General features: G+C 41.8%; 1 protein-coding gene across 1 annotated transcript in view; it reads right to left on the bottom strand.

The window, feature by feature from the left end:
* Positions 1-6,945: 6,945 nt before the first annotated feature.
* USP10 (ubiquitin specific peptidase 10) overlaps positions 6,946-20,439 on the bottom strand; it is a 55,608-nt gene continuing 42,114 nt past the window's right edge. Inside the window, exons 11-14 of the mRNA XM_074582802.1 lie at positions 16,859-17,024; positions 11,740-11,884; positions 10,384-10,449; positions 6,946-8,040 (exon numbers count right to left, since the gene is read on the bottom strand). Of these exons, the coding sequence (XP_074438903.1) occupies positions 7,853-8,040; positions 10,384-10,449; positions 11,740-11,884; positions 16,859-17,024 (565 nt within the window). The 3' untranslated portion in view covers positions 6,946-7,852. The remainder of the gene's footprint in view (positions 8,041-10,383; positions 10,450-11,739; positions 11,885-16,858; positions 17,025-20,439) is intronic.

Consider the following 20,439-nt stretch of genomic DNA (forward strand, 5'->3'; position numbering starts at 1 on the left):
GGCGCCGCAGAGGGAGTTACAGAGAATAAGGAAAATAGAAAGTTAATGAGAGACCATTCCGGCGCGGCTCACCTCCTCCACCACGCCGCTGATGCCCAAAAAGCCCCGGCTTTCTCATCAAGCTCCGTGCCTGCGTCTGCAATTCTACCTGCGCTGTTGAAACACGGGTTTAAATCACCGTGAAAGGAAACGATTGAGCAAAAGACAAGCTGCGAGTTCCTTTTCTTTTTTTTTTTTTTTCCCCTTTAAGTAAATAAACAGGAATAAATAAATAAACCAGTCTCATGAGTACGTTACAGCACCTCCGTACACCAGCCCGCGGTAGGATGCTGCGGTGCTGAGCGCCCGGAGAGAGCTGGTCCAGGCACTGCCACCTCTGGGGGTCCCTCGTGGTCCCCAACCGGCGGCACTGAGGGGTTGGCACATCGGCTGGCACGTACCCGGGTGACCCACCCCCGGGGGTCCCCCTGCGGACGGGGCACCCAGGGGAACACGCAGCTCCTGGCTTTGGCAGATCCAAGCAAAGCAGCTCTGATTTTTCCGACTCCGCTGTCACAGAATCATAGAATCACCCACGTTGGAAGGGACCTTTCAGGTCATCGAGTCCAACCATCAACCTAACTCTGACAAAAGCCATCACTAAACCATCTCCCTAGTCCTCTTGCCAAAGTTCTTGGGGGAAAAAAAAAAGACATTCCATTCTTCTAAACAGTCAATATTTACTTTTTTTGAGCAAAACGCCAATCAGTTTTATTTACTCATTACAAGAGGGAAGCTTACACGATATTCTGCCCCTGAGAGGCTTGCTTAAACCCAGCCAGTGCTCAAAAAAGCAGAATGACATTTATCAAACTGGTTCAACAGCCCGTGAGCAAAGCAGCAAACCTTGGCAGACGGAGCGACTCCACCGAGCAAAGGCAGCAACCCCTCTGAAGTCAGCTCCAAGATGTAGCTGCCGATTTCATCTCTCGCACCGTTTTCCTGAGAGTTTTTCGACAAGCAGCAGGATTCTCATCGTTTGAGGTGCGCCTTCAGCACCGTTTTTGGGCCGTACCTTTGAAATTGAGTGGTAGGTGGGACACGGGGGAGCCAGCCCTCACCAGTCCCGTCCCAGCCCTGGTGGGGCCACGGCTCCCTTTCCGGCTGCTCCTCCCCACCGGCCACCTTCTCCCAGCTGTATTTACAAAGAGTTTCTATTTACTTCAAAACAAACTGTGTGTGTGAACCGGCAACATACGGGCCACCACGTGGACCTGGCACTTCTGCCCTGCTGAGAGCGATTCCGTGCAATTTGGGCAGTTCGCTCCCAAAAAGGCGCTGCCACCAACACGGGCAATGCGAAGACCGCACAGAACTGGGCCGACAGGAGGTTCTGCGCTTTAAAAAATCACTGTATTCTCCTTTTTTTTCCCCCCCTTGCTCCTCTGATTCACGCTGGATCAATGAGTTTGCTGTGTTTGCTTGCAGAAGGCTTATTTCATCAGCTGAAGGATGCCACAGCCCCCACTTTCCTGGTTTCCCCAAATTAACGAGGGCCAACAGCGGAGAACCGTCGTGCCCCTGCTCCGGCTGCCACCCCGAACCCACGCAGCTCACAGCCCTGAGCCACGGCCCTCGGAAGGTGCCGTTCCCCTCTAATTATCAGCAAGTCAAATTAACTCATTTGAAATCTCACATACAAATGATTTCCGGATCTCGGAGAAATCCAGTATTTTGTGACCTCCACAGACATTCCTACGGGAAATTAATCCCTGGAGGATGGTCAGAGCTGTCTGACTGCTCCATCAACCCCGCTGCTTTCCCAAGATTTGCATTTTTACATGTATTTTTTTCAATATGCAGCAGTAGGGTTTGACTGTACAAGTCCCACGGGGTGCGCGGCGGTGCTTAGGGACGAGCACAGCCCGGAACAAGACATTTCATGCACCTCGTTTTGTCTCGAGTCAGCAGTTTCAGGTCATACGTTTGACCAAAGCCAAAACAATCAGGAGTTACTTTTAATCATTCCGCGTTATTACCGCCTTGATTATAACGTCTCCGTTTCATATGTGGTAAAAGCCACATAAAGCAGGCTGCATATGTAAGTATATATTAGGAGAGAAGGCTTTTAATGTAATAGCCAATGAATAGGAAGAAACACAGATTTCACTGTGCCCTCCTAATTGACCGCGCAGACAGCATGTCTTGATTTTCAGCTCCAACCAAATTCCCCTTTATTCCCCATTCCAATGGCAGCTCAGGAGTAACAGCATCGAGCCGGGGCAGAGGGAAGAGTGGAGCGAGAGGCTTCAAATCCAAACTCCTGTTACCAGCCGGTTCCGGCTCCTGCTCCAGAGCAGAGGGAGAACAAGGGCAATAACGGGGATGGAGCAAAGCCGGTGGCGATAGGAAACGTGCGGAAACTCGGCTGGAATCGTGTACGACGAGAGCGTACTGCAGACGACCCACAGCCCGACGGGCGCCGGGCAGGCAGCGGCACGGCCATGGGGGTCTTTGGGGGAAACGCGTCCTCCCTTCGCCATCTACTTACATTTCCCCCTCCCGGCCGGGCTTTGTCTCTACCGGAGGGGGATGCAGCGGGGTAGAAGTGGCCAAAAACCCCCTGGTGCGTCCGTCCTGCCCCCCCTGCGGGGATGGGATGAAGATGCTCCAGTCTCTTGACCCTCTGGCATGGTGCTGGCCTGGCCTTACACGGCGTCTGCTCCAGCAGAAGAATCGGCAGCGTGGGGATCCTGAATCACTGGAGTGAAAGCCAGGCAGGGGTAAGATTTCCTCCCAAATACAACTAGTACTTGGCACTGTGAAGCCTCATTTATTCTTTCTCGCTGCTCTCCTGTTTTGGGGCAGCCCGGACTGCGACCGCCCGGGTTCGTCTGCGGCTCCTTTTCCTCCTTCTCACAATAAAGAACATTTCCCCAAACCCTTAATCTGCTCTTGATATGCAAGAAAAATACCCCCCACAACACCTCCCAAACTCTCTGCTGTGTCGTTCGTGCCCAGGTGGAAAACTAGGTCAGTAAGACAGGGAAATAAGCACACCAGCAGCAATTTCAGAAATTAATTGCTGAATTTTGGGGGCACTGGTGACGACTGTAAGCGCAAGCGAAACGTGCACTAAAAACTACCAAAAAAACCCCAAACCCTCACCTTGTTATTGCAGCTCACCACATTTCCTGGTTACATCTGCCATGAGAGATGGTGAAACACACGTTTTTTAAACATTAAAGTAACCTGTACAGATCTGCAGACTGCAAGAGCTCAGAAATACTAACCCAGCGCTCATTTTTGGAGATTTCACCCCAAAGGGAGAAGGCGAATCGCAATCACCAGCTCCGCAGCTGTTACGTCTGGTTATTTGCTAATACAAATTCTTTCCCAAATCCTTCAGGTCATTGGAAATAGCCTGGAATAAAACCCGCAGTTGCAGGAATCCCCGGACACCTTGGGAACAGCCACCGGATGTCAAAGGCGCACTCTTTGGTCCTATTCAAAACGGGAGAGGTTTAAAACACATTTATGAAGACAAACCCCTTTGCCGACGGCCCGGGAGCTCCCCGAAGGCCGGGGGGTGATTTTGGCAGCAGCTTTAGAGCTGTGACACCGGGAAGGTGCCATGTGCCACCACTGCCCTCTGCTGCAGCGCGGCCCCGGCCCACCGCCCAAGGGACAGCGTCACCGGCGGATATTGCGGGAAACAGCCCGGTTTCTTAATTAAAAAACCACACAACCTCCCCCCACCCCCAACCACCTCGTGCTTTTGATGATCTTTCCCCCCCCCCTTCCCCCAAGGGAGTCACTCCTCGCCCAGCCCCGGCTGACGGCGTTAAGATTTTTCTGACATCCAAAGTTTCGAGTTTTGAAAACTTCAGGTCTCAATGTGCGGGTTTTTAAAAACTGTTTGTTAAACCCCGGTTTAAACGTCAGCAAACAGCCACCCGATTTAAGGTGCGTGGGAGAGGGGGTTTTCTGGGGTGTTGTGTGTTTTTTTTTTCTTTTACATAATCACTCGCAGACAAAGCAATAATCAAAAGGCTGCAAAATCCTCGTTTTGCAACAATGGGAGGAGTTTAATACAGAAAAATAAAAATTGTGGTTATGTGTTCACATCAGACTGTTGCCACATACTCTTTCCTCTTTTTCCTTTGAGTAATACACTGCAGAAGACAGATTTTAGCAACAAGTGCATTTGTAATATCCTTAGTGAAAAAAAAATCCAAAGATTAATACCATCTGAACAACTTCCATTTCAAAATAAGAGACGATTTCAACGGGCAATTACTCCTTGCCATTTTTTTTTTTTTAAATAATTAGTAACGTTTGTAACCTGTTCCCGTCAAGTGAAACTAGAACTGAATATGCAGACTCAGAGCGAACTGCATTTCTGCAGGAGCTCCTCCCTTACCGTCTTCTCTGATCCTGAAAACTTATAAGGTCTTCTATGAACAGGAAAGCTTTAGGTTGTACGCCAGAATTTAAATTATGATACAAATTAATTTTCTATTCTTTCACCCCAAGGGATAACGCACAGGGCACAGGAAAAGCCACAAAGGAAAGCAGAACGGCGTGTCTGAACACCCAAAACCTCCCGATAGCAAAACATCCCAAATGGGATGTTCTCAGGACCAAGCCTACATAAGGTAGAACTACGTGTGATTAAACTCTAATTTAAATACTGTAATATTAATGCCTCACACGTGCAGCAACTCTAAACGAACCTCAGCAGAAGCGCAAGCAGAGGTAAGCGGAACAATACTGAAACCTCATTAATTGTACACCAGTTCTCTCTCTCTCATCCTACTCTTCATTTCTTCCTCTCCTTCTCCCCATTTTACCTTTTTTAAGCTATTTCTGCTGGGCTGGACCCCGCTCGAAACCGCTCATCACAGCGAGGTGTCGCTCCAGGTGGAGCCCTGTCATTTCTGAGGTTGCCGCGTCCCCCGTGACGGAGCCGAGCTGCTCCGTTAGCGACCGCGGGACCCTGGGGGGGAAGAAAAGAAGGAGGGCAAAAAAGAAAAGAAGGGGGCAGGAAAAAAGAAAAGAAGGGGGGAGGAAAGGATTTCTGCAGTAGAGAAAACTACTTCAACCAGGGTGCAGCAAGAGGACGTAACCACCACTACGGAACAGTAATTTCAAAATCTGGTTTCTTTCCTATTTGGAACAACCCCCAATTCCCTCCAGATTTCAGATTCCAAGCAGAACCAACGCCTCACCAGCTCTGGCTCCGGGGTAATTCCCACCAGGGGCAGCCCCGCGTTGGGAAACCCTGGAAGCTCCAGCCCTCCGGCAGCCCCCTGGCACGCTGCCTCGGTAGCCCCAGCTTTGCGGCACCGTGCCCAGCGAGCAGCCAGGAGCTGAGCTTTTCCCAGCGACTGGCCAAAACCAAAACAAGCTTTGGACAGAAAATTGTTTCAGAGTTGGTGGAATGTCACCAAAAAAAAAAAAAAAAAAAATCAAGAACAAGAGTCTCAGCCACAATTTTCAGACCAGAAAATACTAATAAAATTTGCTGATCGAAGAAAAAAAATAACTATACACGTGGATAACCAAAACAACTGATAAAATACCATCCAATTTTCTCAGCATCAGGATTGCGGTAACGATATAAAATTAACACAGATGATCATCCGTCTGAAGATCACCCAACTTTGAGCAGGGAGAAGGACCACCCCGAACATCCTCGCCCCGGCCATGAATGCTCCTCTGTCCTGCCGGAGCCCCCGGCAACCCCCTCATTCCCGACACGGGAACGGCAGCACCAGGAGCAATTCACAGGCAGAAAAGTCCCAAGTTCTCCACCGTGCGATGGGAGGGTAGAAAAGCCAAGAGGGGAAACGAGGAGGGCTTTCTTCGGCAGGTCTTACTGCTCGTCCAACACCCAGCTCTGCCGCAGGGATTTTGTTTCCGCACGTCCACCGCGATGCCCTACACACCAAACTCCTGCAGACCACAGCCGTGATGGAACACCTCACCTCCAGCTCCTTCCAGGAAGCGGCTGTGAAGGACCTTCCCGTCTTCTCCAGAGCGACTAATTGCCGCCTGACTCGCGCAGAGCACACAAGCGGGTGGGCCTGGGGCGAGGGGGCTGAAGCCCAAGGCACCGGCAGGGCTGGCTCCTTCTCCTGGAAAAGCCGACACCACCTTCCAGCGAAGCCCCGCACCCCTCTCCTGGGCAGTCGGGCCATTCTAAGCAAAATGAAATCAGCAGTTTAAAGAAATGCCAAAGGAATGTATCGGAGCACAGCACCTGTAGAAGTAACGCAGCTAACGTTCCTTCCACGCCTTTGCAGAAAACAACTTTTTTTTTTCTCTAAATGTCACCTTACAGAAGTGACCAGTATTTGGCGAGAGTAGACGCAGTTTAACCTTTTATTGACAATCCGTGTTAAAATTAGCGCCGTTTCACTGGCAACAATTACAACACTTCTCCAGTGACGCACTAAGCACTAACACCATCATCATCAAATTAAGGATTAAACAATACATAGATTTTTTTTACCGTCTTCAGCAGCAGGGAAGGCAACAGGAAGCGGATCAAGGAAATACTTGTACCAAACTTTTCAGTGAAAACATCAACTGCCTAAAAGAAGGGAATATTTTAGTCGAAGGCGAACAAAACAGCGTCTACCTCTAAAGGACCGCGCAGGGCTTTCCCGTGGGATACAGGAGGGATCCAAATCCCTCTTCCGGCCGAGGGCGTTCAGCCCTGGGACCCCCCGTCCTGGCCACGGGCTGGGAGCTGGTCTGGGCTCATCTCTCCCCTTCCCTCTCCCCTCCAAGTTCAGTTCCATCTCGACGCCAAACGGGGACGCTTCTAAAGTTTCAAGAAGTTGTAAAAGAAACCTGGGGAACGCTCTCTACACCTTGTGAAAGTGCTACCTAGCAATTTTGTTGAGTTTCCAAGGGCAGAATTTATACTTGAGGAAAAACAAAAGCCACACACACACCTTAAACCAACTTTGTGACTTTTATTGATGGGCGACAACTTTATACTTCTAGATATCACTAAACTGTGTACAATCAGGAACTCAACATTATAGGAGAGCAGACAGCAAAATTAAACAAAGCAGACTTAAAGAAATATCAATCTTAATTATTTTGCCCATTTTTTTTTTAATTTCATGTACACAGAAGCATAAATGCAGTTTGAAATTTCTTAATAGCAATAAAGTTACAATCACCCATCTATATAGACTAACATCTTAACTCCAAATATTTGATCTGCAATGTGTACTTAAGCAGTTTCTCATCGCACAATTATTAAAATGTGTCTTCCTATTAGGAACCAGCAACTCTGCATTTTGTACGTTTGTACATTTTTTGAAGCACATAGGACCATTTCCATCTCATACACATCGGCTCATATTTTACCACTTATCAAAAACTATCGGGGAAGCAGAGAGCGCTTTTTATTTTTTTTTTATTTTTTTTTTAATTTTTTTTACTTAAGATAAAACATTTTCACAGAAATCTACAAGTTCTGTTGCTGGTGCAGGGTTTTCTTCTACTACGCAATTAGAAAGTGGGAATCAAATGCAAATCCCCTTTTATTATCTTAGGATTCAGCATTATCTCAGATTAATTTTTTTGTATTTTTGTATTTTTATGATTCATGAGACTGTCTTTCAACCAAGTGACTTCATTCTGCAAAAGTCAAAAGCCAACACAAACCCAAGGTAGTCTCCTTTATCACTCTACCCCATAGTTGCAAGGGAAAAAAAAGAAGGAAAAAAAAAAGAAAAAAAAAAAGGAAAAAGATTCACTCAAAAGAGCATTTACAGGAGAAAAAAAGTTAGTGATAGTTGGCGTTCTACAAAGCAGGGATCTTGCACACACAGCGTAAAAGGAAGGAGTTTCACAGCAGGTCAACTCGGCGGTAGTACAGGAGGTAGGCTGTGCGCTCTGCAGACGGCTTCACCACCTGGTACTGGTTGATCACTTTGACTGCCTGGTCATCGATGCGTAACCAGCCGTTCAGACCAATTTGGAAGACGTCCGTAGTGTAGTGGCCACCAGTTGCGCTGTTTCCATGATGATAGACAACTGCAAAGAGAAAACGATGATGCACACATACACTATAGGTAGATAAATACCCACTGAAAGGATAAATAAAGAAAAAAAAAAAGTCACACACTGCCTTCCTCGTAGCATACTCATGGGTTTGCAGATGGTCTTCCAGATCTGGACTTAGCAAGAATCTTTAGCGCTTGCTTGCTTACATTTCATGCCACATAGGATTAGTAATGTTTCTCCGGCATACCAAACCTCATGATTTTAAAAAGGAGGTTTAAGTAAATTCAGAGTCGAAAGCATCAAATCGCATTTTAGAGCTTCCTAGAGGATTTTCTGGGAAGGATTTGCCTCACAAAGGCCATCGGGAACAGCGCAGCACGCCCTTCCCAGCTTCCAACAGGTGCTGCCACATGTAGCAAGAGATTCAAAGCTACGCACTCACTCTGCCTGCCGATGACAACAGTATTTTATTGAAACTATTTGTAATAAATAAATAAATAAATTCACATAAAGCTATGCAGTAGTCTAGTCTATTTAAAAAAAAAAAAATCAGGCAAGACTTTTCAGATTGCATTGATTACAAATGTAAGCCAGTTAGTTACTCCACCTCTCATCAGTTTTTCCTTTTTATCTTAACTATAATTTTAGTCTGAAAACGGGTTCTACTGAAGTCCCAATCCACAAGTTTCACATCGATTAGTTCTTGGTAACCTCCTGAACAGAACTGTGAGCTGAACACTCTGATTAACTGCTCATCTGCTGCTTCTGAGAGAGAAGCAAACTGGCTTCTTTCCTCGGTTCTCTCCGCTGTCAGACGCGTCCTGCAGAGACGACGTCTCGGCTCTCCTGGCAGAAACCGAACGCAAAGCTGGAAGCTGAGCTCTCAGCAACCGCCTCCAAATGGAAGAGATCTTTTATGTAACTAAGGATGCATTTAACTCCTTCTAGGAACATGTGAGCCTTAACCATATACTTAACAAGAACAAAAAAAAAAAAAACAGAAGGAATATCCGTTTTTGATGCAAAAGCGGAAGTATGTAATTATGAAGTTGTTTACACTCTGTCAGACTAGAGTCACACTTCCAGCTCACTCGGATTTCCTTCACACTTCTATAAAAATAAACATTTTAGAGTAATTTGACTTAAGCAAAGCAAAAAGGCAGAACACACTACATTTATACATTCTGGGGAAATTCAGGAAATATTTCTTTTACAGGAGCTTAAACTTGAATTATTTATTTTCTAAAATTTATTGCTAGATAATTGGGCAAATCCTGGATGATATCTGAAACTCACTTCTTAAAAAGCTTATTTTAGTAATTTAAAATCCATCTAACGAGCTCAGTTTCTGTGTATGAGAAGTCGTAGACTGACAGAAGACTGAAGTATTGCACTTTTCCATAGAAGGAGTTAGAAAAAATTACAGCGGTAACACATTTAATTCAAGCCACCTTAAATACACTGTCTAAACTTGTCCCATGAAACCCACTATCAATAAAAAAAAAAAGAAAAAAATTACACTGCCAGAACCAGTTCCTAATTTCCACAAGAGACAGGTATGTTTTTTCCTTCTGTAACCTCAGTGGTCACAAAACTGGATCCAAACCACCAAGTCACATCAGGCCACCAGGACTGGCACAGATTTGGTGACGCAGAAGTTAAGATCTCCGGTTCTCCAGTTTACTACATTCTCCCGACGCCAACACAAATTAGCAGGTGCAAATCGTAAACTATGGAGGAGTTTTAAACTTCAGGAGATTCATTACTACCCAGAGACTGTTTTGTTCAATATTAAAATGCCGCTTCTGCATTCTTACAGGAGCTTCCAACCTTGACTACCAATTTAGATATTTCGTATACATCGCACGCACTCTTAAAAACATGGTTTCCTCGCACAAAAATCATCATCTCCTACAAGTTACACTTTTCCACCTACAATATGCTATTCATACCCTGCCAGCAATACTCATCTTGAGGGTTCAAAGGGATGCAGAGCCAGCATTCAAACAGCCATTTCAAAAGACATTTGAAACATTATTCTGAGAATACGTGGTGTATTTTAGGCGCAGTTCTGTTACAGCTGTATTTCAGCCTGTGCTGATATTTTTCAGAGCGGACCTGTAACAGAACTCTGTTTTTGCACGAGCTTCAAGCTGGATCAGTCGGATATATAAATAAAGACATAGCAATATATGTGTATATGCACATACGCAAAAAATCACTAAATACAAGAATTTGACACCCACAAGTTACTTCAGTGTAATTTTAAAGAAAATTATTTTATATAATCCAGGAAACTCCTGAGAATTCTAGAATTCTATATGCAGGATCTGTATTTGCAATAGAGGGACCAGAGGCATATAGATAAAATACCTGCAAAGAGCCGGTAGGTTCTTTGGCCTTTAAAAATTTTACTTTTCACACCAGGAGACAGTAGCTCTGGAGGAGGAAAAAAAGTCACAAAGGCAACAGTTAGCAAGTTTAGAAATTCAATTCCAAAGGGATTAATTAGTTCTAAGAGAAACCAACACTACCATAGTTTAACTAAAATGTTTTCTGCAGCCTTTAAAGATCGGACAAGGTTCTGATACTCAGTTTGCTGACACTAACATTTATGGAAGGTTTAAAACTACCACCAAAAAAAAATGAAGCAGGGGGAGGAGGGGCTGGGGACACGGGGAACAGGGGACGACAAGAGGGAAAAGATCAGACTATTCATCTCTTCCTTGCATTCCTGCTGCCAGACAATGACAAAAATCAATTTCAGATTCCAAGTCACACTACAACCAGTTTTGTCAAGGCAAATTGAACTATTTCTACAAATACCCATTCATTAAAGAATTTTTTTTAAATAAAATATTAAGTAAACTAAAAGTGCACTGTCTGAGAAAGTATGTATTTCACCTGAGACATGAATAATCTTTTTTTGATTATTTATTTTTTCCTATTTGAACAACTGGCTGGCTAACAGTCCATTTGTCAGATCAAAACAAAATGCATTTAAGTTGGCAAGCTTCAGATGCTGGATCATCTGAAAGCTTTCACACCTTGTAAAATCAGTATATCTTAAGATACTGGTTAAAAGAAAGAACTTTGTTGTTTAACCTCTGAACTACAGCTCACTTGTCTGCTTTCAGGATGCATTTTCTATAAAACACCAGTTTCCTTTAAGCAGCCACTGTTTATTACAATAATTTGCCACTTCTCTGAATGAAATCTGAGATAAAATATCTAGTATTACTTAGCAATAACTTTGTATAGGGACGTACCCCTCATGCAACAGAATCACTTCCAATATCTGTCCTCAGCAGTCTATAACCGTACTCCTATCTGCAGAAAGCTCTTACTTAGCCAAGCTAATGTCTAAGATGTGCCAAAGCTTTTGAGATCTTTCACCATAATGTTCTTTGCAAAAAGGATGCCCATCTCATACCCAGGCACGATTGAACCCAGAAACCCAAATATATTCCTTCTATTAAAAAAAAACCAAACAAACAAAAACCAAAAAACAACCCAACACCTCAACCAAAAACCTCCAACCCACAAAATCCGAAAAACCCCATACAAGGCGTTCACCCAAATTACTATGTTTCTAGACAACAATGGAGAAGAAATGTTATGCACAAAGCTGGGAGCAAGGAAGAAAACTGAAACACAAACAGCTCTCCCTAGGAAACACAACATTATCTTTTCCCTAAAGAGGGGAAAATTCTGTTCAAAAATCTTTACCTTTACTAATTTCCAGATCAACAGGATACTCAATATTCTTGATAAGTTTCTGACATCCACCAGTTTTCTCATATACAAACCGCTTGAGGTGTAAAACAAGAACAGGGGGGAGTTCTTCTAGTGTCACTCTTCGACTGATCTCCACCTAACACATACACAGAACAAAGATGAAGAAAGCCTGTAAGTGTTTGTTAACTGCTCAAAATTACTCCTTTAAACAAGGAAGAAGTATTTAATTTTAAATACACCAGCAGAAGAAACACAGAATTGCTGTTATTATTATATTAATTTATGATAAACACTGCACTTTATGGCTTAAAGCACACTGGGTCTTCAACCGAAGTGCTGTCTTAAAGGAGAACTCAATGCTTTAGTAGAATTTAATGCCTTAGAATAAGCGCAGATATTTAGGTACTGCAGTACTAAAACCACTTTACTGGAGATCTTCCAGGAACAACTCTTCATAACAGTTTAGTGATTAATAATTCTCAGCAAGCTATTATACTCTAATCAAAGGTTAATAACTTGTAACACGTGCTGCTGATTTCAGAGAACTCCGAACTCTAGAAGACAACAGCACCACACCTCAGTGCCTGACGCAAAAGCCTTTGAAAAGCTATTTTCATTTCTAAGAGCTGACATCTTTTTACAAAAAGATGAACAGAAGGAAAAATAAGAACTAATCCAAATCACTTCTTAATTTGCAACAGGTAAAATTAACTATAATCAAAAAAGAATCTCTATAAAACAAAGAAAAACTACCAAAAATAAAGATTTTGCTGTAAACACCTACATCTACATTTATGTTAGTATTTCTGGAGCATTCAGTGAAATTTCTTGATTGAAATGCAAAAGCAGTGTTGCATCTACTCTGCTAAAAAGTTTCAATGCTGTTTCCCTTTAAGAGTGCCCTGAGCATACCTTGGAATTCACCACCGAAATACTAGTTTCTACACTGGACTTCTGCAGTTGTAACTGGTACCATCTTTATTCCCCACTTCTCACCAAGAGAATCCTAAAACACTGTTGAAAAACCACCTTCTCACAACAGCATCATTAAAATACAGACCTAATCTCAGGGGGGATAACAATGATTAATATATTAAAAGATGAGTATGCAACAGTTCAAAAGTTATTTTGCATTAACCAGAAGATATTTGTCATTCCAGAAGTCCCTTGAAAATCAAAGTGAGCTGTTACGTAGGCTACCTAAAAATGAGTAAACCATCATGATCAGTTGTTACGAAAGAGATCAGTAATTAAAGACTTTTCTTTCTAAAAAGGTATGCTGGGTTCTTCAAGAGGTTCTGAAGAAAATTGAAAAATATGAGTTATAACCCCACCTTTTGATTTTTATATAATTATAATCAAACAATCCGCAAAGTTACTGTCTAAAAAACCTGAAATTGAACTCAGAAGTGCAGAACAATTACATTTTGCTTTCCTAGAAGTCATGACACAAAAACATTTCTGAAAATAACTGCTTTAGGTTTTTCTCAATTTTTTTATATAGAAAAATCTCTTTATTCTAGATCATCAGCATATTATTTTTCAATACAGGTCTGGATTCCACTAGAACCTACTAAGTGTGGAACAGAAACTCATGGGGAAAAACTATTATCTCTTTCCAAGCTTGAAATGTAAACCCCCTTAGGATGCTGAAGCACGCAGTTTTGCAGGGTACTTGATTTCCTCATGGATCTGAGCTGATCCAATTTACAAGAAGTAATTCTACATTTGAACCAGAAATAGTCTCTACAAACCGTGTAAAACTTCACCTGCATCCGAAGGGTTCAAAACGTGCCTTTCTGTGTGCAAAACCCATCAAACCCCTGGCAACAGCAGCAGCTTCACTGAGCACTGAGGCAAGTTTTTTTGTGTTTTGTTTGCTTATAAAACCAGGAAGCCAAACAGGACCCTGTTCTTTTCCATTCAACAAGTACGTGCCTGCTGGTGCCCACCTCCTCAATTTCCAGGAAATAACATGCAGAGTAAGAAGCTACAAGGCAAATTCTGAAAGCGAAGGTGACAGCATGAGGTTCACACAACTCCTAAGACTTGTGAACTCATGAGAGGATGCACCTTCCACACATCTTAGCGTGGAACAGCTTCTGCTTTTAAGGAGTAAATCCAGCGAGGCTTTACTACTATCTCAAGATTTTCCTGCACTGAGTCTTCTGAATCTCAAATCTGAAGTCTTTGAATTCAGAGTTTTGTGCAAAAAGAACCTAATAGCTCCCAGCCAAGCCCAGGAACAGAGGATGCTGAAGAATGCCACTGCAGTGGTTTTATGGCAGTTGCCATTCTCCATCCTCAGCAACTGAGCTGGCGTCTGGGAACACGTGTGCACCTCAGCACCTCTGCTCTGCGGCTCCGCATCAGCTCAAACCACAGATGAAGGCAGTTTTCTCTTACAGTGCCAGAATGAAGAGCGGCAGCTGAGGAACAGGCACGTGTTCTGCTGTCCTGACTGTGTGAAGGGGCAGCAACGCTACCAGCTACAAGTGCCATAACAGTTTGTTTAGAGAACGGGAGTCGGAGTCCCAAGAAAATATTTGTAAGATCCTCAAGGAGCAGTTTGAGAACTCCAGGGGATGCGAAGGCTCCTTCTAAGGAGTATGTGGAAGGTAACCTGGGAAAGTAAATGAGGCTAGTTTGCTACTCAAGAGTCTTCCCTTCTGGCAGAAAACATGAGCAGGTCTGCAAATAGGAAGAAGACTGAAAAAAAAAAAAAGAAAAAAAAAAAAAAGAAAATCACTTCAGTGAGGTTAAAAATTAATCCCCTTAAAAAACCCACCAATATCACCTGTTGAAATATTCAAGATGTAACAAACTGATCTGCAAGACCAGAAGGAACCAAAACAACTTTCCTCCAATGTTAGTGAGCAAGTGGAATGGAGTCATAAACAGCAAGAAAATGCCGCTCCATTTTAAACACCTATTTTCATTTAAAACACCTAATTATTTCCAACACTGCATGAAAATCTGATTTCCTGTTCATATTAATACACACATAAAATTCAAAGTCAGCTCAAAGTGATTAAAAAACAAACTTTAAGATAAATAATTCACATATATTTGGAAGATTATTATTTTCATATCTGTTGTTTGAGTCCACAACTTGTAAAGAATACAATCCAGAGTAAAACAATCAGAAGACATTAATAATTTTTAATAATATGATTTTTAGCTTTACCAGTAGTCCTGAGTTCCCATACTGTAAAATGGAGATTAAATACTTCTTCACAATACATTTTGAGAACTACTATTTTGAGAAGTCCTGTGCTTGTTCTACAGTCAATGTGTTCAGCGTTTTCACTACATTTTTAATAAAGAACTATTTCAACTTGAATTTCGTTAGAAAAAAGATCTAAAAGACATTGTGAATACTTGTATTTCCATTCAGACTCTAAAATATAAGCCAGACCAAACCTCCAGCACCTAATTTGAACGCCCATTTCTTCCAAACCCCATAATTGAACACTGGGTTGTCAGTAAAGAAGTTAAAACCATCTGCAGTAAAAACCAAAAAATGAATGACCAGCAAAAAAATCTATGTGGTAAATCATGATGAGCTTGCACTGCAAATGTTTCTTTCACATGGAAGACAACTGGAGAAATAAATGTTCTCTAACATTTCTACTGACTATAAGGCAGATAAATTTCACGTCTCCATCTTCAGCTTTTCAAAGAAAATGGACCATCCTTTCTTTATCTAACCATATTTTTATTTGGAGTATTTAGAAAATTTACAGATACAGAAACGAGTACAAGAGAAAACATCTACAACTCAAGAGCCTCTTTCCAGCCTGGCCCACTGAAAGAAGTTACGAAGAGTGTACACAAAATTTCCATCTGAGCAATCCGTGCACACCAGAGACGATGTTCTCCACTAACGCACACCATGAGAAGCAAGGCAACACCTTAACGGGGAAAAAGTTTAATTTATTACCCTGTATCACAAGTTCTCAAACTGTAATGCCAAAAGCATGTTTTTCTCCCCAGGAAGTATTTTTCTATTGCAATTATTACTATTATGTATTGTATTATTTGAAAAATAAGATAAAAAAATCTGCAGAGCTGCATGAGAATACAGAATGAAACGTTCTGGTACTTAAAGTGACAGAGAATCACGGGGCTTGGAGATCTCAAAAGCTCCTCCACTCCATCCCCTCTCAATCTATCATAACGATTTGTGTAAATCCTGACCAGTGTTTCTCCAACCTTCCTTGAAGCAGCGAGGATAACTCTACAAGCACCACGGGTAACGCCTAGTGTTACCTTATTTGTTCCTTTTACGTCACAACTTTTATACTGCCACTCATTTTGATTGCTTTTTTCCAGATATTCTCCAACTGTGAAGAACATTTTTCTTGAATTGATGACCTCCAACTGAACACAGTATTACCGACAAGTTGGGTCTTCTGGGGCTGTGTACAGCAAACCAGTCAACCGTACAGTGCCACAGACGCCGAACAGAGGTGTTACTGGCTACTGAAACATTACAGACTATTAATTCAGAGAGAAAGTCAGTGATCACCAGATGTTTTAGCGAGCTTCTAACCAGGCCTACCACCAATGAATATTTTCATTTTTGACTTGTAAGTGAAATGTGTAAATCAAAACCCATCGAGGATAGCCACACAGACAGCCATGGAAGTGTTCTGCTCTAAGAGTTTTCTCCTTAAAGCTAGAGCGTGCTTGCAAACGATACCTGGAAGGGCTGTCCCTTTACTGAGAACATCTGTCAACCCCCAGGAATCAGTATGTTAACATCAGTTCAAAGCTATTTTACTCATACTACTATGTATTATACCACAGTTCACCCTGTTAATTTAACATACGCTACACTAAAATGTCTAACCAATTACTACACCAACTCAGAAAACGTATCTATTTACAGGCATGGTTCTGTTTGAGAGTCGGTTCTCTTTCTTTCAGTGCATGTGTTCAAGTGTAATTTGTTTCACCACTGCAGGACACTTTGAAAAGGTTAGTACCTCTTTTGTTGTTAACATAAGTTACAGTGTTCAAGTAACTATTTGTAAAGCAGGAGCTGCATAAAAACCCTTTTAAAAAGCCTCGTGTTTGACTGTAAAAAGGGGTCAACAGAACACACCTCTTGCTTGGTTTTTGTGGTATAACCCTGGACAGACTCTCTTGCCACCAAACTTTCCAACGCATCCTGAACCGTGCGGATCTTGTCTGACTGGATATCCAGTTGCAGGGTGAAGAAAGGTTGCAGTGTAGCGGACTCCTTAGAACTCTGCTGGTAAACAACAGATCTATGGAAACAAGAAGTTAGAATGTAATAAAGCCGAGTAACTTTCAACAATATAGAATCTTCTAGTAAGAACAGATCACAGTCTATATTAATTTATAGCGAATTCAAAACAACACACACAAATACAAAGGTTAAGCCTAAATTTCAACAACCTGCGTCCACCTTACTGCAATTTACATGACTTCCGCGTCCACTTAGAGCGTACTGAACGGGATTATATTTGAATTGCTTTATTTACGCAAGGAGTCAAACAGTTATTGCATAAGCATCAAAAGTTTAAAGAAAAATACTGAAATTTTTGACAATGCACTTAAAGATTCACCTCCAGACTCCTTTTGCGTTAAGAGTTTTGAAATTATGTTTTCCAACAAGTCTTCAGAAGCACAAAATACTAGTGCTTATCTAACTGTGTGTTCTACTGTAAAAATTACAACTGATTCCAGATTCTCCAATAAAAATACACAAATTTTGTAATCACTTCACTAAGCCCAATTTCACAGTGATTTTCAATTGTTTGCTTAAATCTTGCCATAGGAAATATAAACCATGCTCCATCGAGGACTGGTATTTCCTTTTGCTCCCATCATTTTCTCTGGACAGACTTTATCCATGTACTCCTTTGTACATAAATGGGAGTTTTTTGGAAAACTGGCAGAAGTAACGACCTAGGGCATGAGGACACGTTTCCTGGGTTTTTTTGTTTTTATTTTTGTTCGAAGCGTATTCAGTCGCAGCCTTTAAGTAGCCTAGCTTGGTGATTGTTGTTTTGTGCAATGAGACCGTACCCTCTCCTCAGCCACAACGTCACTGCACTAAGTGGACTCTTCCTGATTTTCATTTCTCTTAAACTTCACTGAAAACTTAAAACCACCAAATACGGCCCAAGAATTATTTTTTTTTTTTATTATGTTGAAAGCAGTACTTACATTAAAAAGCCCCAGCTGCTACAAAAATGTGGGTTTATACAGCCACAGAAATCATTCATTTATTACATTGTTGCGCCTGTTACAGTGCCTTACAAAGCTTGAAAGCAGTAAAGTTAGTTAACATAGCTCTAATCCATGTAGCCACGCTGAAATTTGTCCTCCTCATGTACAAAATGTTTACAGGACAGGCATGGAACCTGTATGTTAACTCCTACCAAAAGAGCTCCTTTGACTCAGGCAAAGCCCTGAAGCACCAAGAGCAAGCCAATGCATCTTTACATTGGCAAACGTATATCCTTCAGGGGAAACAGAGCATATGAAAAACAGGAGCATCTTTATTTCAGTTTAACGCTTCCTCCTTGGCTATATTTAAGGACAAAACCTTCAACACATGGCAAGCGCAGTGTTCCGACAAACAAACCCTTCACTGTAAGTCTCGCTGCTTTTGGATACGCTTCCCAAGCCCTTTTTAAGCTAACCATTATTTAGGGCAATAATCAACAGAAAAAAACCTAACAACTCTGTTCGCAAACCCACGTATTAAAGATTTAATTAATAATACAGATAATATTCTGAAAAGATAACATTAAGGAATTATTTTTTTAATTATTAGAAATTACATTGTAGCATTTCTTCAAAGAGGCATGCAGAAATTGATAGCAAAACCTTTGCTGGACTATGATTTTCTATTAAAAAAATCATTTATTAGAATAATTAGAGATTTCAATTGGTCAAGGGAAAATGCATCATTTCTCGGGTACTGTAGGAACTCTACGGTAAGAAGTTTTGAGGAAAACAGGCACTACCCATTGCTACCCTGCTTAAACTACACCTATGTAATTGATGCATTTTCTTTTGAAATAACAGTGCATTTGAAGGGAAAAGTTGGTACTACTTACGGAAATATTTAGCAGACTTCTAACTGGCTTGTGAGCTAGCTTGCATAACAAATATTTGAAGTTCCCACCAACCGAGTCAAAAGGGACTCTTGCACATGAACAAACCAGATCCCAACAGAACTGCGTATCTTCATACTTACACATTTAAGTTTCACATTCCTTAAGGAATACTTTTTGGGGTTTTTTTAAGCAATTATGCCTAAATAGACATTTAATAGACAAAGCCTCGAGAGGAAAGCCTAAAGTTTCCCAAGCCAAAAGATGCCAATTCAAACCGTGTTTTCCTAGCTGCTTTCCATTTGATTTTTCCAATTTCTGATGCTTTCATTTACTGGACTTCTGGCGATTCTGTTTTCAATCCTTCCTGTCTCCACCCTCAGCCTCAGAGGATGTAGCTTTCCAACATCACAACATGGGATACTACTTCTGCAGTAAATTGTGTGACCTAGTTTGGAGGCTAAATAAAACGGGTGTGGTGACAACAGATGTCGGATCGGACCCTGTGGTTCTGCTGCTCAGCGCAAGTTTTTGCCTTTTTTCAGTATTACCTTTTCCTTATGTCAATTTTCTGTGGACTTTTACAGAAGACTGCATTCTCTTAGTATTCTTAATTTCAAAACTAATGGAATCATGTAGAGATCTGAACAATTCTGACCGTGATAAATATACTAAGGGTATTAACAATACCTTGGGTATGTGAACATACCATCCACGCGGAATTTCATCAATACATACAAACATCTGTCTGCCAATTTCTATGGAGAACACCATTCTGTTTGCCAGTTGTCTGACTCAAGTCCCAGAAGAATAATTTCAGTGCGTTTCAGAGGCAGGAGGCACTAGCCCACATTATTCACACCTCTGGACTGAATACCTGGCAACGCAGGGAGTCAAACACCGGCAATTAAGTGTCTGTCTCCAATTTAAAAATAATTCTTCAAGTCTGGCATTTTTGTTTTGGAGTATGTTTTTAGCAAGTGTTTACCTTGCTTTCACTTTAAATTATACATTTCTCCAAACAAGTCATGAGGCTTCCTTCCCAAAAAATATTCTTTCAGTATCTGCTCTCTGCCTTCATCTGGTATCAGACCTGAACATAAGTAACGTCCCACATTCCTTTCCTTCCTGTAACATCTTGTAGTAATTTACATTTTCTAAACTTTTCGTCTTTACCATTTTATTTATTAAGTATTACACTTAACTTTCCTGCCTTTGGGAACCATAAGTGTCTAAATAACCAAATGTCTGCAATTTTTCATTTTATTTCATTCTTTTCCTGACCAGATTTAAATATTAGCAAGTCTCAGAATCCCTTAGTATCTTTATTTACAAAATGAGTCAAGACTCCTCAGAGGTCACAAAAATTAGGTAGCTCTAAAGTTCTTTGGAATTCTTAGACATTAATACAAACATACAAAGCATACATAGTTCAAACTCCCTTCTATGCAATTCAGGGCTTTTCTTCTCTAAACAGTCTGTTCTTTCAAGACACTTAAAAGAGATTCAGACTCTACAGTAAGTCATAGAATCATGTGATCGTTGATCAATCTTTTGGTCATCCTGGGCCATGTCCTGAACCCTCTCTTGCGTA

The sequence above is a fragment of the Larus michahellis genome, chromosome 4 (genome assembly GCF_964199755.1).
Source record: "Larus michahellis chromosome 4, bLarMic1.1, whole genome shotgun sequence".
Lineage (NCBI taxonomy): Eukaryota > Metazoa > Chordata > Aves > Charadriiformes > Laridae > Larus > Larus michahellis.